The following is a 26,057-nucleotide window of genomic DNA, read 5'->3' as shown; positions in this document are numbered from 1 at the left end:
ATGAGATACACATTGTGAGGTATCCTGTCAAGAGTTTTTATTGGATTCTGATAAAAAGACCCCAACTCCAATGGATGGAGGGCCACATCCCTTGGGTAAGGGAAACCCCACCACACACCAGAAGTTCCTGGCCAATGGGTCTGGGGTCTTGCAGGCACTCGCACCAATTGCTGGCAGCTAGTTCTTACCCCTGGGTGCATCACAGTCAGATGTGTGCAGGGCTTCTCCCTCTCCCTAGTTCAGGGAGTGGGGGCAGACTGGGAGAAGCAGCTCCCACCCAGCAGTACAATGACGTGCTCTGCACAACCCTCACTTGCTGGGTGAGACTGGGCAAGGTCAGGCCCCTACCCATGCCCCGACCTCCCTCACCTAGGCCCCTCTGGTCACAGATGTAGCAGCCAGGAGAGCTTAGCCAGCACCTGAGAACCGGCAGTGCCAACTTCACCACTGTTCCTAGGCATGGGTCTGGCTTGGAAACATATCTCCCAGTAGCGTCCTGGGGTCAGGGGATGGCCCCAGCCTGGCTCTCTCCAGCAAGCACCACAGTCTGGAGGACAGAGGAGCCAACCCCACCACAAAGACGCCACAGCTGCCGCTGGTCCCAAGCAGAGGCCTTTAATGCTGTCCTGGCCCTGACTGGAGGAGTATTTAAAAATGCTGAGGTGGGCGGCTGTGTAGGCCGATCACCATGAGATGTGGGCATCTTGGTGCTTCTTCCTGGTAAAGCCATCTGGGTACTCAGGCCCAGCTCATTCAGCCTGTGTACTTGGGATCAGGAACTGGCCACCCTCAGGTCTGGTCCCCTCAGCCTTCAACCACTGCATCTTCTGCTGGTGCTGCTGCATGGCATCCTGGACTCGGGCATCCATCATCGCCTCAGTGAGGACCCCATCCTCGGAAGCATATGCCATGGCCTGGCAGGAAAAGAGAGTACTGATGCAGGGCACCCAGAGTGGCCACCTGCAGGGGAAAAGTGTCTCCCAGCCCCAGGCTTTCAGAGCACGCCAGTCACCAGGAACCACCCACCCTGCAGGACAGGGCCAGACCCAGGGATGAGGCAGCCTGCCTTGCCCCACCCATGTGCTTGCCTATGGAGATGCCCTCCAAGACCCTGAAAGACTTCCTGGGGGTGGGGGCAGACTGGGATGTGGAGTCCACCAAGGAGATTGCTAGCCGGTAACTTCTACCACAGGCCTGTGCTCAGTCTTAGGAAGGGACTGGCCCCCCAGCAGAACACACACATGCCAACATGCCAAAAGCACATGCTTTGCTTCCCCGTGTGCAGGTGTATCCACACATACACGTGTGCTTACAAGTGAATCCACAGCCCAGGGCAGCCACCATCCTTGCAAGGCCTGTGGCTTTGCCCACATCCCCCGTTGGCACCAGTGCTATGTTCTCACATCTCTGAATTTCTCAATGACTTTCTAAAAACAGAAAGCTTCCAGCTGTCAGGAAGCAGTTCAGCACCCCCACCGTAGACCCGAAAGGCCCCTACTTCAGAGACCAAAGCTCCCCTCAGGCCAGGGCATAGATAACAGAACCACCACATGCCACTGAGGGGCAGGTCCATTTTGATACTGAGGGGAGGGCAGGGCCCCTAGGAAGAGAGCTCCCTGGGAGCCCCCAGCAATTCCAGCTTGGTCAGAGTATCCCACCAGGCTCCACTGCCCCTGATCACTGGGCACCCAAAGCACCTGGAAGCTTCCCTGGTGGGAGGTACAGGGAGTCAGGAGCCCCTTTGAGAAGGCATGTCTGCCCAAGGAGGCCAGGATCCCTACTGGGGGATGGCTGAACTTAGTACCATAGAGAAACCTGGGGGGCACCACCCTCAACAGGTCACATCCCTGTGATGTTGTACAGATGTCATGCGTCTCCTGTCAGGATGTGACCAGAAGGGTACCTCATCTCTGGGATCTTCTCCCAAAACCTACAATCTCAGTCTAACTGTGAGAAAAACATCAGGACAATCTCTTTAACACCTACCTGATCAGCACTCCTCAAAACTGCCAGGATCATCAAAAACAAGAGTCATCTAAGGAACTGTCATAGCCCAGAGGAGCTGAAGCAGACATGGCAACTGAATAACATGGGAGACCTTGGAGGGGATCAGGAAAAGATTAAGTCTGAGGTGGAGTCTACAGTGACATGGCCAATGTGCATCATGAAAGAAGTCTCGGCATGGGGGTGGGGGAGGCTCCATGTCATCCTTGCAACTTTCCCGTGAGCCTGAGATTATTGAGACGTAGGAAACTGCGTTAAAAACAACAACAAAAAACAGCAAGCTCTGGACTCGATGGGCTCACCAATGAATTCTGTCAACACTTACAAACATTGATCCTCCTCGAACTCTGCCAAAATATTGATGAGGAAGGAACACTTCCTAACTCATTCTGAGCCCAGCATAACTTTGATATTAAAATCAGACAAAAACTCCCAATAAAACTACTGAGCAATACCCTCTATGAACAATGATGCAAAATTCTTCAATAAAATACTTGCAAACCAAATCAGTAGCACAGTGAGGGAATTCTACCCAATGGCCAGGTGGGATTTACTCCTGGAAAGCACGATCATGGAGCACAGGAAAATTAATCAACATGACGTACCATGTTAACAGAATGAAGAACAAAAACTATACGATCATTTCAATTGATGCAGAGAATGAATCTGACAAAATTCAACACTCTTTCTTGGTGAAAACATTTAATAAACTAGGAATAGAGGAAATTTTTCTTAACTTTCTAAAGGTCATATATGAAGAATCCACACAGCAAACACATTAACAATGTGAAAGCCTGAGAGCAGTTCCTCTCAGGTCAGGAACAAGTCACGCACGGATGCCCACTCTCACCACTTCTATTCAACATAGTACTAGAAATCCTAGGCAGAGCAATTACGCAAGAAAAAGAAATAAAAGGGATCCAGATTGGCAGGGGAGAAGTAAAATTATGTTTCCAGATGATATAATTTTATATGTAGTAAACCCTAAAGATTCTCCCCAAAAGTTAAAACTAATAAATTAAGGTCACTCATTGAGTGAAGTGTCTGACTCTTGATCTCAGCTCAGGTCCTGATCTCAGGGCATGAAGCCCACTTCAAAATTTTAAAAATTAAAAGATATCAAAAATAAAATAAAATAAAATAAAAAAAATTAAAAGATATCAAAATTAGATACCAAATTAGATATGCACATTCATATGTTGGAAGACTTAAACTTGTTATGTCCAAGTGATCTACAGATTCACCGCAATCCTTATCAAAAATCTCAATGACCTTTTTACAGAAATAATAATTAAAAAAAAAAAAAAATCCATCCTAAAGGGCAGCGCGGGTGGGGCAGTGGTTTAGCACTGCCTTCAGCCCAGGGCTTGATCCTGGAGAACAGGGATCCCTGCGTGGACCTGCTTCTCCCTCTGCCTGTGTCTCTGCCTCTCTGTGTGTGTGTCTGTCATGAATAAACAAATAAAATCTTTTTTAAAAAAGAAATCCATTGTAAAAATCATATAGAATTCTTTTATATGAATTTGGCTTCTTAAGGGAGGCCAAATAACCAAAACAGTCTCGGGTAAGATTTTCAGGTTTCATATTTCCTGATTTTAAAATTGACTACAAATCAGTGTGGTATTGGCATGACAGTGATACAGACCAGTGGAGCAGAATGGAGAGCCCAGAAACCCTCACATGTATGGTCAGATGACTTCCAAGAAAGATGCCAAGACCATTCAAAGGGAAGAGGACAGTCTTTTCAACCAATGTACGCGGAACACTGGATATCCACATGCAAAAGAATGATGGTGAACCCCTACCTCACACCACATACAAAACTGAACTAAACATAAATCACACCAAGGACGCCTGGGTGGCTCAGTGGTTGAACATCTGCCTTTGGTTTAGGGAGTAATCCCAAATTCCCGGGATCGGGTCCCGCATCAGGCTCCTTGCATGGAGCATATTTCTCCTCACTCTGCCTGTGTCTCTGCTTCTCTGTGTTTCTCATGAATAAATAAAATCTTAAAAAAACCAAAAAACCAAAAAAACCATGAACCACCTAGTTGTAAGACCTCAAATTATAAAGCTACTAGAAGAAAATGCAGAGGAAACTTCCAAACATTGGATTTAGTGATGATTTCTTGGCTATGACACTGAAAGCACAGATGAGAAACAAAACAAATTGAACTATTAGCAAAATAAAAATCTTTTGTGTACCAAAATCTTAAAAAAAAAGGGGGGGGGGGAGGCCACTCAGCTGGCTCAATCAGTAGAGTATATGACTCTTTATCTCTGGATGGTGAGTCTGAGCCCCATGTTGGGTATAGATTACTTAAAAATAAAATCTTAAACCTTTTGTGCATCAAAGGACACTATCAACAAAATAAAGAGTGAAGGGTAGCCCCAGTGGTGCAGCGGTTTAGCACCGCCTACGGCTGGGGGTGTGATCCTGGAGACCCAGGATCAGGTCCCACGTCGGGCTCCCTACATGGAGTCTGCTTCTCCCTCTGCCTGTGTCTCTGCCTCTCTCTCTCTGTGTCTCTATGAATAAATAAATAAAAAAATCTTAAAAAAAAAAAAAAGAGTGAAAAGCAACCCATTGAAGGGCAGAAAATTTCTATAAATCACCTATCTGATTAAAGGTTAGTATCCACTATACATAAAGAACTCCTAGGACGCCTGGGTGGCTCAGCAGTTAGGCATCTGCCTTCAGCTCAGGGTGTGATCCTAGAGTTCTGGGGTTGAATCTCACATCGGGCTCCCTGCATGGAGCCTGCTTCTTCCTCTGCCTGTCTCTCTCTCTGTCTCTCATGAATAAAAAAAATCTTAAAAAACAAAAAGAAAACAAACCCTCCTAAAGTTCAACAAAAAATAACCCTATTCATAAATGGGCTAAGGACATGGATAGACATTCCTGTAATAAAATATACATGCTGAGGGGGTCCTGTGTGGCTCAGGCACCTTCAGCTCAGGTCATGATCCCAGAATCCTGGTATTGAGCCCAGTGTCCCATTCCCTGCTCAGCAGGAAGCCTGCTTCTCCCTCTCTGCCCACTCATGCTCTCTCTCAAATAAATAAATCATCTTTATTAAAAAAACACAAAAAACAAAGCACATGGCCAGAAAGCACACGAGATATCCATGTCAATAATCATCAGAGAAACGCAACTCAAATTGCAATGATACATCACTTCACATCCACAAAGATGTCTGTTTTTCAAAAAAACCAGAAGATAACAAATGTTGGTGAGAGGGGTGAGAAACCACCTTGTGTGCACTTCTGCTGAGAATGTAAAGTGGTGTAACCACTGTGGGAAATGGCATGGCAGCTCCTCAAACATTAAAAATAGTACCTTCAGGGATCCCTGGGTGGCGCAGCGGTTTGGCGCCTGCCTTTGGCCCAGGGCGTGATCCTGGAGACCCGGGATCGAATCCCACATCAGGCTCCCGGTGCATGGAGCCTGCTTCTCCCTCTGCCTGTGTCTCTGCCTCTCTCTCTCTCTCTCTCTCTCTCTGTGACTATCATAAATAAATAAAAATTAAAAAAAAAATAGTACCTTCACTTGAGTATATACTCAAAAGGAATGAAGAGTGCAGTGTCAGATACCTGTACACCCACGTTCACACCAGCATTATTCACAATGGCCACTCAAAGGTCCATCTCAATGGATGAATGGATTAATGAAATACATCCACAAGGGACTACAATTCCTCCTTAAAAGGGAAGAAAATGTTGACACGTGCTACAAGACAGATGGACCTGAGGACATTATGCTTAGTGAAATCAGTCACAAAAGGACAAATACTGCATGGTTCCACTCATATGCATTGCCTAGAGGAATTACATTCACAGAAAGTGGATGTGTGGGTGCAAAGGACCAGGGAGGGGGATGGGGATTAGTGTTTAACAGAGTGGCATCTCAGCTTGGGAAGATGTTCTGGAGACAGATGGTGGTGATGGTTCCACAGCAACAGGAATGCGCTTAAAGCCAAGTATGTACCTTAAAACGGTTAAAATGATAAATTTCCTTTAAAGAATAACAACACAGTGAATTCCCACAACAGAGTGGTTAAGAGGCAGCATGAACTCCACAGATAAAACCATCATACAAGCAGCAGGGACTTTAGAGTGAGTACGTGAAGGGACCCCCAAGCAGTCTAGCCCAGGAGGAGAGGCAGAGCAGGCAGGAGCAAGCCCAACCATCAGCACTACGCCCGAGGGCACAAGAGCATGTGAGCACACTCCTCTTGAGCCAGGGGTACACAACACACTGTGGTACCTCCTCTCTGTCCCTCACTCTCCTCTCCCATGAGCATGATAGGATGATCTGACATGTCTTGGGCTGAGCTCACTGGTCAATGACTGGATACACCCTGGTGGAGGACTGGACCTCCCAGGGAAAGCATCCCAGGGGCTCTGGGAATCTATCCACTGCCTCCCACACTTGTGTGGCATCTGACAGTAAACAGCTCTCTATCCACCAGGCTTGTTGCAACCAGCTGACATGTGATGTGGACAGAAAGGAGGTATGCTGGTTCATGGTGGAAACACTGAGAAGCAGGGATGGTTTGCTGTCAGGGCCTGAATGTGTCCCTAAATTCATACAGTGAAGCCTTTATCCCCTAGTGCAGCTGTATTTAGAGTTGGAGTGTCTAAGGAAGTGATTAATGTTCAAGGAGGTCATGAGAGTGGGGCCCTGATCCTATGGGACAAGTGTCCTTAAACACCAGAGCTCTCTCTGCCACATGACGAGGACAAAGCCAAAAAACAACCATCTGAAAGGCAGGAAGGGGGCCACCCTGGCTGACACCCTGATCTGGGACTTCCTACCTTCGGAACCTTCGAAGGAAAGGAAAGTCTATGGTTAGTGACCCTGGGCTGCAGTACTATTAGAGCAGTGCAAGCTGACAGGTGTCCTATCCTATACCCTGTTGGTTGTGGAAACAGAGCCACCCTCATGAGACGTGGATCCTGAAGAACGACAGCTTGGAGCAGAGCACTCAGCAGATCCATGCAGGGAGAACTCAGTCTGGAGCTGTCACAGCAGCACAACCCAGCTCTCTCAGACTAACACAGTCCCTATGTACCCAAGCTACCATGTTCGAATCAAAGTAGGTATCTAATTAACAAAATAGATGTTCACTTAAAAGCACTGTTGTATTTCTAATGTTTGGATTGTCATGTAGCCTCAGACAGATCTGAGCACAGACCCCACAGAGGAAGCGATGTCAGCACAAAACTAAGGGATGGTCAGAGACAGGAGCCAGTCAGCACCCTGCACCTATAGGGCTTTTCACTCCTCAGCGATCACCAATCTGCAAATGCTTTCTGGATGGCTGCACTGAGGACTCCTGGGGATCAGCTGGCTTTTCTGCCCTGGGAGTACGGTGGGTGGGGCGGGGAGACTGTGGACATTTCAGGAGCAAACAGTGGGTGATGGGAATGACAAGAACTACCCTAGGCTGTGTGCCCTTGGGCCACAGAACAAGGATAAAGTCAACTCGTGTGCTCCATGCTACCCTCAGGACACCACAATAAACTACATGGAGCAGACAATCCTCAACACTCATGGTCTCCATCTGGAGAATTGCTGGGAAGGAGATGCCTGACCCCTTATCAGATCAGATTCACTCATTCTTCCTCATCTCACTTGCCCTCTGAGGAGCCAGATAGCTCACAGGATGCCCTATGTGCCCCCCATGGTCCCTTAACCCCCACTAACTATAGAATTACCTGTCCCAAATGTGCTAGGACCCAGCTTGGAACAGACTCCAGTGGTTACTGAGACATCAAGGCCTATGGAACACTGATGCCCATATGGACACTTGGTTCATTCCAGGGAACACACATGATTTCAGAGAAGCCCCACCTGATTTGGACTAAAACCACAATGAGGGCAGCCTGGGTGGCTTAGTGGTTTAGCGCTGCCTTTGGACCCAGGGCATGATCCTGGAGACCCGAGATCAAGTCCCATGTCCGGCTCCCTGCATGGAGCCTGCTTCTCTCTCTGCCTGTGTCTCTGCCTCTCTCTTTCTCTCTCTCTCTGTGTGTCTCTCAGGAGTAAATAAATAAAATCTTTAAAATAAATGAATAAATGAATGAATGAATGAGTAAATAAATAAACCCACAATGACAATGAGTAGGCCATAATACATAAAGCCAGTGATACCTCTCCACACCTTCCCTGCAGTGGAGGCAGAAACAGGTGGTGGCTGGAAAGTAGGGCAGGGCATCATATCTGTGTGCAGAAAATCCTTCCAACAGAAACACCTCGGGGGAGGCAGGGGTCGGCACCAGCCATCTTCATGTGACTATTTCCCAATGGGCCAACCTCGCAGCTGTAAGGCAAGTGTCCCCTGCTCACCTGCCATGCCACAGCAAGCTGGGAGATCTCCCGGCCCGACATGCCCTCTGTCAGCTGTGCAATCTCGGAGCACTTCTTCCCGTAGTCAAACTGAGCGAGCTTCAAGCGCCTGGGAAGGAGGAATTCCCACATGATGCTCTGGGTGCCTGAGGGACTCAGGGCAAGATTGGAGGTCGAGGAGGGCCCCTTGGTTCCTACATGAAAGGACAAGTGGGGTATCTGCCAGTGACAGCAACCCCAACTGAATGCCCCAATTTTTAAAGAGCCAAACTCTGCCCTAATATCTGCTCTTGATGCCTGGTCTGCCTTTTTTTACCCCGCTGGGCACCTCTCTTCTTTCTGGGCTATGTGCAGAAAGCAGTGCATGATGCACTGTCGGGGCAGGAACCACGTCCTTCTCACTCAGACCTCCCGCAGGGCCCACACAGCACAGCAGCTGCAGAAATCCTGTCCAGCGTGAGCTGCTAATAAACAAGTGGGAAATCAAAGGAAAGGTGACACGTCCAGGTTAGAGTGCTGTTTCACATCTCTTGTTCGTGTGCTGACCCCTCCCCAATCAGGTCTGGCTGAAGACCCAGGAGAATGGGTCAAACACTCACAGAAAAAAAGATCTCAGAAAGTCAGACCACATTTGATATTTGGGCTGCAGTCAGGCTAGAATGAACCACTGGAACAGTGAGGAGTACTGGGGCCACCCGGGTGCAAAGGAGAGAGGCCCAGATAGTGGAACGCAAGAGCTCAGGCAGCAGAGGGACAGTAGGAGCTGGCAGGCAAAGCCCGTCCTAGAACAGAAGACGGCTCTCACTGCCACCAGCGACAGGAGGGATTCAGGTCAGTGCTGCTTTGAGATCTGGCTCCCTGGAGATGGTTAAAAATAGGCCATCGCCTATTTGGAGCACTGTGGACAGAGTGATGAGTGAGGGTGGCGCGGACAGAATGTGGAGGGCTCCCCCATTGCCTGGTGACTTCCGCAGAACTGAGGCCTTGCAGTGTGCTGGCAAGGTGCCTGAGACTCCCGGGAGTCAGGGTGAGTAGTGAACAACGGTAAGTCCACCTCCAAGACTGCCCAATCAGCCCCGAAGTGAACAAAGCTCGGCCAATGTCTGGCAACTGCCATGCCGGTCCCTTCACTCTCCAGGGCTTGACTGCAGCCTAGATTCCTCAAAAGCCGCAAACTGTTAAGAAATCCTTCATGTGAGACAAAAGGATGGAGATGCTGGTTTGTTGACAGTGGAAGACTAAGTCAAAAACCCAGCAAAAAGCAGGATAGAGGCATGGGGTCCAGCAGGTGAACACACCTGAACCCAATGTGAAACCACAGGCTTAGGACTGGGGTGTAGCACCTGAGCCAGGAGCTGGTGGGGTGCCAAGGGCCCCACAGCACTTGGGCCATCAGGACACTTACTGCTTTCCTTCTGTGGCTGGCTTCAGAACATACTTGTCAAAATACATCCTCACCAGGCGCTCCCGCTCCTCCCGCCCGGGCAGGTCAAAGCGGACCATCTCGTCAATGCGGTCGTTGACAGCCCAGTCAAACTGCTCGGGTTGGTTGCTGGCCAGGACCAGCATGAACCTGAAGCCAGCAGACAGCAGGGGTTAAGGGGCTGCTCAAGCTGGGCACTTGCCCCCAGAGTAGGGGCCTCTCAAACCCACATAGAACAATTTTCTAGCAGAATCTATCTGGTAGCTTTTAACCCAGAAAATGTCAGGAAGGCCCAGCATTGTCCAGCCACCCATCCCTCCCTCCCACACTTCTCTGCAGACCAACAGTCCAGCCTGATGTGGTGGCCACATAAGCTGTGCTATGCACAGGAGGAACAGGGAACCCATGGTCTGAGACAGACCTCTGCCCCTCCCCAACCTAATCTACAGGGTCTGGGATTTTGCTAATTGAGCAGAAGCGCCAACTCAGCAGGAATCTGGACCAGACTTTCAAGGGGTCTGAGCAGGGGCGGGGAGTCTCTGCTGGCAGCAGCTGTGGCAGGGAAGGGGGACACATATGACTTGGTGGCTGCACAGCTGAGCAGCAAGGATAGGTGTGCCCCTGCGTGACCAGTGGGCACAGTACTAGAAGGCCCTCAATGATCCAGGAGAGCAATAATAGAGGATTTGTGAGCCCTTTACTGGAGCAACCAATGTCCCAGGGGACCTGGCCGTGGGGTGACCATCCCAATAGCCCATCGCTGGAGGGCAGCCAGAAACACCAAGTACAGTGACCTGTGGGTGAGGACTTGCCACCAGGCTGTCCTGAGACTCCCCCAGCATGTTTTCTCAGGGGTCTCCACAAAGTACCCCTTCACCCCGACTAGCCCTTCCCATCACCCTTGGGGCCCGGCCTATTCCAGTTCTGCCCCCAGCAGGCACGTGAGCTCAAATGGAACCTCAGTTTCCCTCTAGGAAGGGGCTCCGCACCGGCGGGTGGCCCTCACTTGCTGCTGTGCTGCCCCGTCCGGTGCAGGAATGCATTCAGGGTGGCCCTGAGATCCTCACTTATCTTCTCCTGCAGAGAAAGTTCTGGTGTCAGGGGGAAGGCAGCCAAGGGAAGTTGAAGGCTCCACTCCAACCCTCTGGGAGCCACACACAACAAGGTCTCCATGAAACTTAACTCCAGGGAAAACTCTAAAAATGCCACAGGATCAACTCCTGTTTCTCAGACCAAATTTATGAAGAAAGCGTGGCTGAGGAGCAGGTTTGGGTGAGACTCTATCGTGAGCGACCAGCAATCTCCCTGTAAAGTGCCAATGCAGCCACTGAACACACCACTCCTGATCGCTCACCTATGCCAGCCAGGCCCAGCAGGCCAGAAAGAAGCTTCCAGAATACTTACAGTCGCTCGCTTCCTGAGGAAGGCATCGGCTTCATCCACGAAGAGCAGGAGGCTGTGAAAGAGAAAAGATCAAATGAGAAGTAGGTGAGGGCCACCCAATGCACACTAAGGTGCTGAGCACACAGCAACTGAACTCAGTTTCAGGAACCCAAAGCACCTGCTAACCTCAGTGGTGGTAGGGACCCCAGGCCCGAAAGGGGTATGCCCAGTGCCAGTATTGTGGGAAAGCAACTGGTTCATACTAAACATCCTAATTTGGCAGTAAATTATTGTGACTTCAATGTGTCAATGTCAGAGGCAGGAAGAGGCCTGTGATAAGCACAAGCCACCAGGAATCCATCCTTGGGGTGAACTTCTCCCTCAGATTCTATCCCAGAGCGTTCCAGTCTTGTGTGCAACCATGTAGTTGGGCTGCAGGGAAAGTCACTGACCTCCCCTACCCCCTACCCCGACAGCTAGAGCTCAGTGGCCACTAGAAATCTGGACTGCATGCGCATGCTTGGGGGTAGCCATCCCAGGAGGGGCCCAGCTCACCCTCGCCGGCTGGTGCTGGCCCAGTCGAAGACCTTGTGCATGGCAGTCACGCCGTCCCGCCCCATCGGGGCCACATCCCCGCCTGTCATGATGGCGTAGTCCATGCCTGAATGCAGCGCCAGTTTCTGGGGGGGGCGGGGGGGGGGGCAGGTGGCGCGGGCAGAGGGCAAAGCGTGTTTACTCCCCTACCCTTCACAGCCCGTGTAGACTGAGCTTAGCCCCACTACCAGCTGCTGCTAGGGGTCCCCCTTGCCTGGAGAGCTGGCCCCCCACATGAGCCCTGATTCCCAGCGCCGTATCCCTACAAGCCCCAGCTGCAGCCCCTGCCCATGGCAACCCATCCCGCTGTGTGGCCAAGTGCCCCCACCTTGGCGAACAGTGTCTTGCCGGTGCCAGGAGGCCCATATGCCAGAATATTCCTGTATAGGCTCCTGTTTTTCATGGTGTTCCTCGTTGCTATGGCGATATCCCGCACGCGTGCTTCCAGGCTGGGCTGCCAGGGCACATGGCAGTTTGAGGGACGCTCTGTTGCCAGGATGCTCCTCCTGAGCATCTGGACCAACCCCAAGAGGCAGCTTACCCCAGGTTGGGCCTCAGGCAGCAAATTCTACTTTAGGAATAAGAAGCAGCCCCATCCTATAGAAAAGCTCCCCCAGCAGAAGGGCACCTCCCACCCCAATGCTCGTGACAACCCCCAGAAGGGTAGTACCACTTACACTGAGGACGACGCCCTCTAGTGCGTCCTGAGGCTTACTGAGGAGCCGCCTGCTGACCTACAGACAGAAAGGAGGAACATGGACACAGGCTCATCTGCAGAGCCTATCAAACAGGAATGGAGTGCCGGGCACAACCAGACCACCGCATGGAAACAACTGCCGTGGCGATCACACTCCAGGCCGCACAGGACTGGGCCCTGCTCCCGCTCTAGAAGGGTCACACAGGGCTGGCTGTGGCACTGGGCTAGACGATTTACAGAGAGAGCACACGAGAGCGCCACAGCACAGAGCCCAACTCGGTGCCTGATCCCACGACAGTGAGATCACGACCTGAGCTGCAATCAAGAGCCAAATACTAAAGTGACAGAGCCACCCAGGAGGCCCTTCAGATTCTTTACTGATCTTGGGATAACTGGGTGGTGCAGTCGGGTAGTGCCTGCCTTCAGCTCAGGTCATGATTCTGGGGTCCTGGGATCAAGCCCCACATCAGGCTTCCTGCTTGGCAAGGAGTCTGCTCCTCCCCCCTGCTTGTGCTCTCTAATAAATAAAATCTTACAAGAAAAAAAAAATTCTTTACTGATCTTTATTTTTCCAATTATCCACAAGCACAAGTGATTGCTTTGGAGATGCAGCCACAGCCCATGGATGGACATGGAGTGACAACTGGAGTGACATGAAGCTGGGCAGGAAGCCTGGCTCTCCTAGAGGAGGAGAGCAGACACCATACTACTTCCAGCAACTTCTCTCACAGGAGCCCCAGGAGGACAGGCACATCAACAGATCCAGAGGCAACGGAGTGGACTAGGCTGAGGGTCTCTGCAGTGCAAATGTGCACAGGCTCCCAGGACAACATCAAGGAGTAAAAAGCCACAACCAAATCCAATGAGCCAGAGAGAATAGACAGTATTTGGATGAAGAGGGGAAAGTGAAAATACATGTTCACAACTTGGCTGAAATGTCGGAAGGAACTGGGCAGGACATGCCACTCCAGTGAGGACTGAGCCCACAATTACCTGCACAGGGTGTCTCAGAGCCTCCAGCACCGTGATACGAGACGTCTCTCGCACCAGGGACGGCTTCCCCAGCCGGGCTTCAATGTACCGTCCAGCAACAGATGTGGCATTCTTAGCAGAGTAGACTCCGAGGGCCAGCAGTGTCAGCCCAGCCACCTGGAGCGGGGCAGCAGGAAGGTGAATGCCTTCCACCCATCCTGTGCCACACTGTTTAGTAGTCGGCACTGGGCCCTCACCTCATCCCATCCCATGAGAGGTGGTGACAAGGCTGACACAGGAGCATCCCAGCTGGTGCTCGATGTCATATGATTGCAGATATTTCCAGACAGGCGACCTATCAAAAAGCTTACCATAACCACTCTTTCTCAGAAAGCTACTGGAGGATGCACTCCAGCTATACTAGGGAAGCTTCCAGGCGACAAGAGCCTCAGCTGTAGACAGAGATCCTGAGGCTCATGGGGAACAGACCAAACACGGGGGCAGGGGTGGGGAGCACAATCACAGGGCACATGACCAACAGTAAGAAGAGGTTTCTGGAAAGTACACCAACACTTAGAAACTCAACCGAAACATCTTCCCTCCAAGACAACCTGGCCACTGCAGGGGAAAACAACGACTCTTAAACCACACACACAAGGTTCCAGGAGACCAGATGGCGATCACAGTGACAGAAACAAGGGCCCAAAGGGACTGTGATGGGGGAGGTGGGACTGCACCCGCCCCAAAGTAGCCATCAGCTTCCGAATCTGACATTGCCCAGCATTCTCCAGCGACCACCCCTCTACCCATCTCACTGGGAAGGTTGATGATTGACTTAGGAGCAGCTTATCAAACAGGAAGAATGGCCAAGAGGACATTTTCCCCCTCAGCCAGTCCTGTGTCCAGAATCCCTGCTGGTTTTGTCAGGGGGCAGGCCGGGACTGCTAGCCCACAACACCGCCCTGGGCAGGCAGGGATTCCAAACTGAAGATGGACATTAGAGACTCAACTAGCAAACACAGATGTTTACAACAGCTGGAAAGCACTAAAGAGATCTGAGTACACGGGGTACCACAAGACTAGTCGGAATGCTCTTAATTCACCTTAAAACACTTGAGGGGGCGGGGGGCCAGGTGGGGGGGGGCAGTCAGTTGAGTGTCTTGACTCTGGTTTTGGCTCAGATCATGACCTCTCAGTAATGGAATTGGGTCCTGCATCCAGCTCTGAGCTCAGTGTGGACTCTGCCCAGATTCTCTCCCCTTCTACCTCTCCCCACTGCTCACACGTACGTCTCCATTTTTCACACTAAAATAAATAAACTCTTAATAAAATAAAAAATAAAACACTTCAGGGAAAAATGAGTAGTAAAATGGACACCCCAGAAAGGTGACCCCCACTGGAGGCAGGGGATGATGGATGTGGGTCACTGGAAGTTTTCTTTAAAAAGTTAAAATAGAGTTCCTTTTAGAGACACTGTGGCAAAGCCAAAAGTAGGAAAAAGTGGTGTCACCTGGTGTCAGGACCCCAGGATATAAAGGTTCAGCTACCCCCAAGGTCAAGTCCACCCAGGGCTCCTCTCACTGTCTCCTGTGCCTCAGCCAGTTCACACATCTCTCTCTGTGACCCTTTGTCACAGAGAGAGATGCTACAATAGGATGCTACTCTGACCATGCAGCAGTGGGCACTGGGGAGGGTGTGCACCTTCACAGCCCAGACACAGTGAGACGCCTACAGGTGCCTCCCAGAAAGGCCAACCTGCCTCTCCTATCAAAACAGAGGGAGGGCACCCGGCTGGCTGAATAGGAAAAGCATGTGACTCAATCTTGGGGTCGTGAGTTAAGCTGCACGTTGGATGTAGAACTTATTTAAAAAAAAAGAATGGAGGGATGCCTGGGTGGCTCAGCGGTTGAGCGTCTGCCTTCAGCCCAGGGCATGATCCTGGAGTCCCAAGATTGAGTCCCACATTGGGCTCTCTGCATGGAGTCTGCTGCTCTCTCTGCCTGTGTCTCTCATGAATAAATATTAAAAAAAAAAAAAAAGAGGGATCCCTGGGTGGCGCAGCGGTTTACCGCCTGCCTTTGGCCCAGAGCGCGATCCTGGAGACCCGGGATCGAATCCCATGTTGGGCTCCCGGTGCATGGAGCCTGCTTCTCCCTCTGCCTGTGTCTCTGCCTCTCCCTCTCTTTGTGTGACTATCATAAATAAATAAAAATTAATTTGAAAAAAAAAAAAAAGAATGGAGAGGAAGCAGCATGGCAGCTCACCCAGATGTAAAGCCACACAGCTTAAAGAAAAAAAAAAAAAAAAAAAAAAGCCACACAGCTCCTTCCTCAGAACTTCTTGCCACTTTGCTGGGTCTCTGCCTAAACTGGCCCTAAGGGCCTCTGACCACCCACACATAACCTCCTTCAGCCCTGCATGATGCAGGGTCATGAGAAAGACATCAGACATGTGAGTAGATGGTGAAAAGCCACTGCTTATTTACCAAAACTACAGTAACAAGACCTGAGTTCTTCCTGCAGGTTCATTAGCCTCTTCCTTCCCTGCAACACTCACAATCCAGTGGCCAATTTCAGACATAAGCTGGGAAGCAAGCCCCTGAGGTTTAGAACATCTTTATCTGTGGCTTTCAACTGCGAGCCTCCACATCCACATAGAGGCCACTGCAGGGCTGAGCACAGCTCAGAGTGGTGGCCAGGTCTCCTGTGTACAGGCCATGCCCTCCATCACTCAAAGCTAAACTTCTTTCTGAAGTTTCTGAAGCTTCTTTCTTCTTTTTCTGAATAAATGAATTCCACAGTTAAACGAAAGCCAGTAGTTCCTTCAAACAATGAACAGGTCAGCATACTGACTGCACCAATTTTATCATGTACAGCTCTCTTTGTCAATACTGACAGGCACTGACATTTAGATTCCAGACTCTGTGTCACCTGGCACAGCACCTGCGACAATGTGCAAGTGCCAGAGTCCCAAAGAAGAGATGGGCAAGGAGGAGGGTCAGGAGGGCAGGTAAGCATGCAGGTAAGGCACCAAGGCTTGAGGTAGGAGCTTGGACACAGTGCAGCCAAGCCCACACCAGCTCTGTCCACAAGGTTTGGATGTGTATCCCTACCCAGATCTGTGCTAGAATGAATGCTGGGTGTCCCTCCTGCATGAACCCTGCTCTGAGCCAAGGGCACCCAAGGCAGACAGGAGGAAAGCCCATTTTCTTCATCTGAACACGAGGCTGCAGTCCTAGCAGCTCCCTGTGCAATGAATGGAAGGATATGGTCAGACCCCCAAGCCAGCACCTACCTCCAGGCAGCCCTGTTCTGAAGCCAGAGCAACTGCCCCGCTTACCCAGCCCCAACAGGCCTCAGGCTGCACTACCCACGGAGCCTACACCCACATTTAGCAGGATCCCCACTACCAACCAGGTGTTACTCAAAAGATGTTTGGGAAGAGTGTGATGGGTGCCCTTGTTCACCCCAAGTCACTGGCTGAGTCAGAGGACTCCAGGGTCCATTTTAAGAACCAGTAAAAAAAAAAAAAAAAAAAAAAAGAACCAGCAGTCAGGTGTGCCTGGGTGACTCCATCAATGAAGCATCTGCCTTCAACTAGGGTCATGATCCTGCGGTCCTGGGATGGAGCCCCAGGTCAGGCTCCCTGCTCAGCAGGGGGTCTGCTTACCCCCCCACCTCGTGTGTACACATCCTAACAAATAAATAAAATCTTAAAACAAAAAAAATCCCAGCATTCTCACTAGCTGCAGGTTTCCTCGCTAACCTTCCCTAGATAGTCCAGACCCTGCTTTCCTCGAGCCACAAACTGACCTCATCTATCACCCCTCACTGTCTCCAGAATGATGCTGGAACTCCATACAAAGCAAGGCACTTGCAGAAACCACCTCAAAGGTCAGAAGGCCAGGAACGCAGATGCTCAGGACACTCACGGTCAGCATGGTTACTTGCCTCACCCCTTGCTAAGACATCAGTACCATGTGAGCAGGCACCCAGTCACACTGTGCAGCCTAGACGGGTTGGTACAATGCTGGCATGCAGAAGTACTTACAGAATTGGGGGGCTTTTTAGGAACCAGTCCTAGCCAATGCCCTTCCCTCTGCCTTGAGTGCTAAAGAGCTGCATGGCACAGAACATGTGCCTGGAGTCCTACAGCCTTGTTGGCTGCCTTCTGCTTCCCACCAGAGGGTGGGAACCCTCACAGGCACATGGTTTAAAGGGGGTTCACTGCCACATCTCTGGGACCCCCTGGAGTTTTAGCTGGGCCTCACACCTGAGGCCACCAGGTAGATTTCCAGTTACACCTTCTAAAGGGCAACCCTTTTTAGGAAGAGGGAAACTGAAACTCTAGCACCTCCTCCCACATCATCCAGCCCCTCTACCAGCACATCTGCTGCCAGTGTCAACACTGACTTGTTCGCGTGCCCTCCACCCAGAGGCTGCACCACATCCTGTTTTCACCAGAGGGGAGCGAGAAGGAACAACGGCAGCACATGCTTACACCTTGGACCTGCTTGGCACACTTCCCACCACTGAGTACCAGGCACTTTTCAGTGCTGGCAGGAGGGAGGGACATGACCCACCGGAGACCCCGACATAGGCCACAAGCAGGAATATGTGGCAGGGATGTTTACCGTGGCTGTCACTTTGTCCCAGTCTGTCACGAAGGTACGGAATCCTTCACCAAACAGGGTGCCAGCTGTCCTGTAGAGGAAGCAGCAATGTGACCAGGGAAGAATGGATCTAGGCAGTTGGCTGGAGAAAGGGCCAGGGCTTTGAAGGTCAGCCCTGAAGGTGAGCACATGGGAGCACCTGTTGAGGCTGCCTCCTGACACAGGTGAAGGGCCAGAAGACATCTGCGACAGGACTCTGCCAGGGGCCCACTGGGGATTGGGCCTCACCTGATGGACTCCAGGATGGTCTGGCGGTGCTCAGCAGCCTTCAAGCGTATCTGCTCACGAATAATGTCCGCGTTCTCACGCTCAGCCTTGGCCCGTGCCCGAGCCTCGGCCTCCACGCGAAGCATTTCATTCTTGTGGCGCAGTTCCATCTCCCGTTCCACTGTGGCTGCCCAGGGAAACAACAGGAAGATGGTGTTCAGCCCAGGGTCCCTAATCCCTTCCAGTGAGGCCCCGGCAACTGTTCTCACAGGAGGGAGGCAACACATGGCAGACCCTGTGGGAACACCTAGCCTGCCTAGGTTCTCTGCTACAAAGTCCCAACTGAAGGACATGGAGCCCCTAGGAGACCCCATCGGGAGCATTTGGAATGTTGCTTGCCTACAGCCTGCTTTCCCTAGAAGCCTTTCTCGAGCCCAGGTCAGCTCCAAGGACACAGCCACCCAAACCCCAGGCAGAAATGACAACTCTACCTCTCCTCATGGCCTCCTGCTTCTGCACCGACTCCTCCTGCTTCCGTAAATTCTCCTCATTGAGAAGTTGCTGAGAAGCAGCCACAGAGGAAAGGGAAAAGTTTTCAAAATTATGAAACAATCAGGAGCACCTGGGTGGCTCAGTCTTCTGAGTGTCAGACTCATGGGATTGAGCTGCATGTCGGGCTCTGTGCTCAACAGGGAGACTGCCTGAATCTCACTCCTCTTCCATCTGTGCCTCCTCCTTGCTTATGCACATTCTCTCTCTCAAGAATAAATAAATACCATTTAAAAAATATTATGAAAGATCAACAATCTAAGAGAGGAGATACTCCAACCTGTGGGGAAGCCTCTGTTCCCCTGAGAACTTCTCTGAGAATGACGCCCCAGGGCCTACACACACTATAGCCCTCTACAAGCAAGTTTGAATCTCACCTAGGACATGTGCACATGTGCATGAAGTGGGGGGCGGTGGCACAGGAGCTCATGCTCTAGCAAAGTTCTGCCACAGGGCAGACCTCTGGGCATCCCCAGTCCAGTCTTCATTTTTTTTTTTTTATATTTTATTTATTCATGAGAGACACAGAGAGAGAGGCAGAGACACAGGCAGAGGGAGAAGCAGACTCCATGCAGGGAGCCTAATGTGGGACTTGATCCTGGGACTCCAGGATCACACCCTGGGCCGAAGGCATGCACTAAACCGCTGAGCCACCCAGGGATCCCCCAGTCTAGTCTTCAAAACACTGTCTTTCCCCTATTAGGTTTACTTTTCTTTTTTTTTTTTTAAATTTTTTATTTAAATTGTAGTTAACACAGAGTGCAATATTGGTTTCAGGAGTAGAATTGAGTGGTTCATCACTTACAACACCCAGTGCCCATCCCATCATGTGCCCTCCTGAATGCTCATCCCCCTCTGCCCCTCCCCTCTTCCCATCCAACAAATCTATTTGTTTGTTCTCTGTTAAGAATTTTTTATGGTTTGTTTCCCTCCATCCTTTGTTCTCCCCCCTTCCCCCATGTTCACCTGTTTTGTTTCTTAAATTACACATACGGGTGAAATCCTTCGATATTTGTCTTTCTGTGACTGACTTGGCATAACATTCTCTAGCTTCCAACCATGTTGTAGAAAATGGTAAGATTTCATTCTTTCAGATAACCCAAGTTTCCCTGGGAAATTTAAAAGCTGTAATGCCGTAACGGGTACAGATGTTTGGAAACCACCTTACCATGAACATGTCACAGCCAGGTTTCCAGATTCTCACCCAGAACCCTCAGCACAGCCAGAGCCTGGGGGCCGGTGTGTTGTGTGTGTAAAAGCATGCACATGCACGCTTTCCTGGGACCCAGCACTAACAGTTGGTAAAACAACTCTGAATTCTGGCCTACCCGCTGCCCCAAAAGATGCCTGTGCTCTCAGGGAAGACAGAGGCAGCACCCCTTCCATGCAAGTGTGCTAAGCTCACCTGTTGCTTCAACTGGTCGTCATAGCGCTGCCGGGCCAGCTTGTCTTGGTACTGGGCTCTCTAGGGAGGAAGAGGGCAGTGTGAATATGGCTCAGCTGGAAAAACTGGTGTATGGCCTGAAACCAGCATAAGAATCCAGACTTTACTGGGTGTTGGCCTCAGAGAAGCCACCCACCTCCACCTGCTGTTAACGAACACACTTGGGACTCGTGTGCTCCCCATCATACTGAGCACTGACGGATCCATGGGTTTTTGAGGTTTGCACAAGGTCATCCCAGAGCCTCAACGAGGCAGTAACTGACCCAGACTGAACGTTAAGGACCCTGGTGTGCCCCCAAAGTGCTCCACCCTGGCCCCCCTGTGCCCATGTGATCCTTACAGCCTGGTGTTGCCGTGTCTCCTCACTCAGAGTCTTCCTCCTTTCCTCAGCCTGCACGCGGATCTGCTCACTCTTCAGCTGCTCCACAGCAGCCTCGTACTCCTATAGAATATACCAGCTGCTGCAAGCCTAGAGACTGTTGGGGCCTCCTCCTCAGGGCTCTGAGCTCAGGGCTCACACTGCCTCAACAACCCTCTCCCCTGTGGGCTCCAAAGGGGCTGGACAGGAGCAGGCGGTGTGTCCAGAAGACATAGCCTGGACCAGCACCCTACGTATCTGCTGGCCACTTGGGCACCAAGCCCCAGGATGACCCAGACCCACAGGTAGGGAAGCACCAGGGAACCAGACAGGGTGGGCCCCCAAGGAGCGAGACAGTATCCTGGGAAGTCTGTCACTCCCTTCCCCAACACTGCTTCCACAGTGCCTTATATAATGTGCTCACTTTTTAATTATGCTTTACAACAGCCAATGGTGGAGGGCAGAGCCTGTGCCTTTTTTATGCTTGCTACATGCTCAGCATAAAGGTCCTGCCGGATGCAGAGAAACCAGGTCAGAATCTCCCTTGGGGAGACCAGATGGTCCTCACCTACAACAGCCCTTCCAGGTAGTTCTGCTACTGTACTCGGGCCACAAATCCACTGTCTTTGACCTCCTCCTATTTCCTTCTTAACCATAAGCAAGAAAGCAAATTTGAGAAAGGAGAGGTCTGAAGCACCCACCCTGTGCCTACTGCCTACGTGCACATCTCTTTCCAGGTCCTTCCTCTGCCGCAGGGATGAGGCTGACCACTGCCAGCACCACACCCACTACTTACCTTTAGCTTGGACTGTTGCTCCAGCTGCAATGTCTGCTCCTGCATCTGTGCAAGACTCAGTGCCTCCTTAGCATGTCCTGTAGGGAAGAGGAAGAGAGCAGGTGTCAGGACACTGGGGCACCAGGCAAGCATTCATGCGTGCCAAGGGGCTTTCAGGGAGACCACAGCTAATCTCAACCACAAAACACATGTTCCCACTCTCATTCCTAGGCCAGATCTTGTTTGGTGACCCCACCCTCCAAAGACCACAGCCCCTTCTCGTCACCTATGTCTGCCCCACCCCCAACAGAAAATCCCACATACAAGACCTTATCCTCCCCCCCCCCCCCGCCCCGCCCCCCCGCCCGTAGCTGTCACATCCTGGAGAGCTATCAGAAAGGCTATCCCATGCTAGTTGAGAGTAGGATGGTCAACATGGCAGTCATTTCCCAATTAAACAAAAAACAATGGGTGGCTACAGTACCATATTTTTCGTGGTAGGCCCATTTCTTTTAAGTCTCTAGTATCTATTATTATTATTACTCTTAAAGTTATATTTATTTATTCCCAAGAGACAGAGAGAGGCAGAGACACAGGCAGAGGCAGAGGCAGAGGGAGAAGCAGGCTCCATGCAGGGAGCCCAATGCAGGACTCGATTCCGGGTCTCCAGGATTACACCCTAGACTGAAGGCAGACACTTAACCGCTGAACCAACCAGGCGTCCCTCCAATACCTATTATTAATCTGCTATCAAACACACACAGGTAACACAAAGGATTAGGAATAAACAATTATGTTAGAAATAAGCCAACGCACAGAGTGATGGCTCTTCACAGACTTCGTGTTATAAACACATATGTTATAAATATCTTTTTTGTGTATCTTATTCATAAGGCGTAATTCATATCCATCAATACTTGGCTATTCTGGAAAAAAACTAATTTCTGGTGCTCTCCTTGCCAAAAAAGCCTGTGCACCCAGCTTCTTAAATATTTCAGTGATGACACAGTTCTCCCCCATATATAAGGTTTCACCATAAAAAAATGTTCTAATACATAACAGCATGGAAAGAAGGTAGGGAACCTCTGTGAACCCAGTTCCCTGACACTACAACGTACATAGCTTTCTCCCTTTGCGGACCTCACATCTATCCTTCAACCTCGGTGTCATGGTCTGTGTTACTTTTCGAAGCCTTCAAACCCAGTACCCAACACGCCCAAGCTGCAGCAAACACATCAGTAATTAGAGCATGACTTCTGTGTGTAGTTCTATAAGCAACCCACACATCGAAATGGACGTGGAAGTCACGGTGTTCAGTCTGTTAGGGAAGGCAGTATGGCGAGAACATATTGCCTAACCCTGGGAAGTACCTTCAGAGCCAGTCCAGACTGGGCTGACACAGCCTCCACAACTCACCTCAAGGCTCTTCCCTAGGGCCCTGGTGATCAGGGGTGCAGGACACCTGAGGACCTGCCCCCAAGGAGAGGCAGCACAAAGGCACCAGGTCCCATACCCTGCACTGTAAATCTGGGAAGCCACAAAGCCAAAGCTTGAACAGACTTTAGGAGCCCCTTTAACATAAATGACACTTGACCAGGAGGGAGTGAGACCAACAACAGTGCTCATCTGGATGCAGCATAGAGGAGCGTGGGTGCCACAGATCAACAATGCTGAGATTAGGTCCTAGCTGCCCTTTGTACTCACAGCATGACCTTCGGCCAGTCAGGTTAACCTCACCTGAAAACAGAGATCTCTCAGCCACTGACTGTCAAAAGAGGGAAACAAAAGAGCAGGTAACCTCAGCACAGTGCCTGGCATCCACATGCCCCACTAAGCACAAGCTACAATTTCAACACTACCGATGATCATTTACCGCCTTGAAATCATCCTGTAACAGGAGTGGTGCATTCCAAAGCATTAGTTTAGTACCCACTACAGGCAAAGTGCTCTTTTACACAACCACCTTCATAGGGTTATACCTGGAGCACTCAGGTAAGCCTAGAGACTAGAGAATGAAGAAGCATCAGGCTGGGCCCAAAGGACAGAGCAAGTGGTCATACCGCAGGAGCAGCTGAGGACATCTTAGTTTGCTTGGAGACAGTAGTAAGGTCAAATGAACAGCCTGGGCCTAACCAGGCAGGCACTGCTGCCTATGAGCTGAGCATGCCACAAAGACGGGTTTGCAGAGGGGTTGTTGAGTAAAGGGGCATGAGGCGGCACCCTGGGAAGAAGTGTTTGGGGACAGAAGGAGGTGATCCGTCAGGGTAAAACCTCTCCCACTGGCTAGCAGTTAGGCCAGGAAGATGGCAGGAACAAAAATGAAGGAGGGAGCACCCAGCTGACGGAGTTGGTGGAGCGTGTGACTCTTGATCTCAGGGCTGGGAGTCTGAGCTCCACATTGGGTGTAAAAATTACTTAAAAATTTTAAAAAATAAAATGAAGTAGGGCCCACACTTAGAATAGAACTCCTAGATGTAGAGACTGATGGGGGACCATCACTTCCAGACACTGGCCCCTGGGGACTCTGCAGAAGATGCTGCTTGGTGGAGAAATGAAGGCGTGGTCATGGGAGAGCAAAAGCCAAGGCCCTGAGGACCAGGTGGAGTATATTGTGGGGGAGGAGCTCTGTGGCTATTCAGAGACATAATTCCATGAGGAAGGGTCCCTACGTACCCCCTCTTAGACACACTCAAGGCTATTCACCAAAGCCCATATAATTACATGTGTTTGGAGATAGTAGGATTCAGCTTCCAAGAAAGAGAGAACTTTGAAATTCTATGCACGACTGAGTGGAAGAAATGTCCCAAGAGCTGGGCAGAAAGATTTGCCCCAACTAAACCTCTGACAAGAAATTGAGTCATGTGTCAAAAATCTGTCATCTGGGCAGCACGGGTGGCTCAGCGGTTTAGCACTGCATCCGTCCAGGGCGTGATCCTGGAGACCCAGGATCAAGTCCTATGTCAGGCTCCCTGCATGGAGCCTGCTTCTCCCTCTGCCTGTGTCTCTGCCTCTCTCTCTCTCTGGGTGTCTCTCATGAATAAATAAATAAAACCTTAATAAAAAAAAGAAAATCCTGGGGATCCCTGGGTGGCGCAGTGGTTTGGCGCCTGCCTTTGGCCCAGGGCGCGATCCTGGAGACCCGGGATCGAATCCCACATCGGGCTTCCGGTGCATGGAGCCTGCTTCTCCCTCTGCCTATGTCTCTGCCTCTCTCTTTCTCTCTCTGTGACTATCATAAATAAATAAAAATTAAAATAAAAAAAAAAAAACACTTGACTTTAAAAAAAAAAAAAAAAAGAAAATCCTGTCATTATCTGAGGTGCCCTGATGCCCAGCCCAACCAGGGTTTCTCAAACTACCCTGGTAACTGAAATTACCTTGCAAACTCAATACACGTGGTTTGGGACCAGTGGTGTTCCAGCTAGGCCTAAGGAAGCAGGCTGTCCTAGGCCCAACCCAAACGTAAATGTTTTTAATGTTCCTCCGGGGATCCTTGCACGAGGGTGTTCTCACAGCCCTGGGGAAGTGCAGGGACTGAACCACGAAGTGCCAGGCCTCCCCCTCCTCAGACTTCTGTTTAGACCTGTTTACAACGTGACTTCTCCATACAACCTCGGAAAAAAAGACTATCTCCGTTCAAACAAAAGTTTGAGAACTACTGTGTTCTTCCGATCAATATTTATTCTGCACCTTCTGTATCCTAGGTCCTCACACCCTTACCCTACAGCCTAAATCAAAAATCGTTAAGCCAATGTGATAAAAGAGAGTGGGGAAGAAAAGACGTGAGTTTAGTGAAGGTCCAGCAGATAACGGTGCCTCAAAGGCCTGGGTCAGGAAGGCCATCAGGTGGGGCCGGAACAGACTGATCTGGTGGTTTTACAGACCCCACCTATCGGAACGCTAATGCTTTCCAACGAGCACACATCTGCTTTATTTTCCATAAAACCAGTGGCCCTCAACTGCGGGTCCCTTCTCAAGGGGAAAACTGCTAACAACACTGCACTCGGCTCCCAGAGTTGGCCGGGCTTCGGCCACGTGGCTGCAGCTCCCCTGGTCGACAGTAACTGAGGAACTCCAGCCCGAGCACCTGCCACCTGCGACCTCTCAAAGTTCGTCTGCACCAGCTTCCTCACCAAAGGACGCGTCGCAACTGGGAAGGTGCTGGTACCCCACCCTCCCCGCACGCACGGCGGCTTCAGCCACCAGGCTGATTCCCGCAGAGCGGTGTCCCCACCGGGCAGGTGCGGCGGACACAGCTGCGCACCTCTCCTGCGCCCAGGGACCCGGCACGCCCGGCGCTCGGAAGGCTGGCCCCCCGCCCCCGCCGCTGCACTTACTCGAGTGCTCCAGCTCCCGCGCCGCCTTGGCCGCACGTTCCAGGCCCGTGGGGTCAAAGTTGCTCCATTTGTCCTTGGGAGCCGGCCGGTCCCCCCCGCCGCGGTCTCCGCCGCCCTCGGCCCCGGGCTGAGCGGGCGGCAGGGACAGCGGCGGCCCCGCGCCCTCGCCCTTGGGGCCCTTGATCCCGAAGAGCCAAGACATGGCGCGCGAGAGCCGCCCGGCACGGTCGCCGCGGGGAGCTCTGGCGGAGCTGAAGCGTGCGGGTCCGGGCAACCTCCACGCGGAGCGA

At 51.1% G+C, this 26,057-nt stretch overlaps 1 protein-coding gene across 3 annotated transcripts; it reads right to left on the bottom strand.

Annotated features, from left to right (window-relative positions):
* Window positions 1-15: 15 nt before the first annotated feature.
* ATAD3A (ATPase family AAA domain containing 3A) lies at window positions 16-26,057 on the bottom strand. 3 transcript variants are annotated; one of them, XM_038537615.1, is made up of 16 exons: window positions 25,768-26,048; window positions 21,452-21,528; window positions 20,638-20,739; window positions 20,259-20,318; window positions 18,796-18,865; window positions 18,326-18,491; window positions 18,059-18,128; window positions 13,447-13,602; window positions 12,434-12,490; window positions 12,085-12,210; window positions 11,718-11,842; window positions 11,184-11,235; window positions 10,786-10,856; window positions 9,762-9,929; window positions 8,357-8,465; window positions 16-914 (listed from the first exon to the last, which is right to left on the bottom strand). In XM_038537615.1, the coding sequence occupies exons 1-16, from the start codon at window positions 25,967-25,969 to the stop codon at window positions 750-752; spliced, it is 1,776 nt and encodes a 591-aa protein (XP_038393543.1). In that variant the 5' UTR covers window positions 25,970-26,048; the 3' UTR covers window positions 16-749. The 3 variants fall into 3 exon arrangements, 2 of the variants coding, with proteins under 2 accessions (XP_038393543.1, XP_038393544.1); XR_005359782.1 differs by having other exon boundaries at window positions 781-914; window positions 8,357-8,550; window positions 25,768-26,057; XM_038537616.1 differs by lacking the exon at window positions 13,447-13,602 and having other exon boundaries at window positions 25,768-26,052.

Source organism: Canis lupus, chromosome 5 (genome assembly GCF_011100685.1).
Source record: "Canis lupus familiaris isolate Mischka breed German Shepherd chromosome 5, alternate assembly UU_Cfam_GSD_1.0, whole genome shotgun sequence".
Classification (NCBI taxonomy): Eukaryota; Metazoa; Chordata; class Mammalia; order Carnivora; family Canidae; genus Canis; species Canis lupus.
Note: the sequence above shows the minus strand (reverse complement) of the source record. Positions and strands in the feature narration are given on the sequence as shown.

Bases quoted from the DNA above. Each gene is read 5' to 3' on its own strand.
- ATAD3A (XM_038537615.1), bottom strand. From the start codon at position 25,969: ATGTCTTGGCTCTTCGGGATCAAGGGCCCCAAGGGCGAGGGCGCGGGG. The intron at 11,236-11,717 runs GTGAGCTGGGCC...TCTCTTTCACAG, and splicing joins GCCAGCACCAGCCGGCGAGG to CCTCCTGCTCTTCGTGGATG. The intron at 8,466-9,761 runs GTAAGTGTCCTG...CCTCCTTCCCAG, and splicing joins CCAGCCACAGAAGGAAAGCA to GCGCTTGAAGCTCGCTCAGT.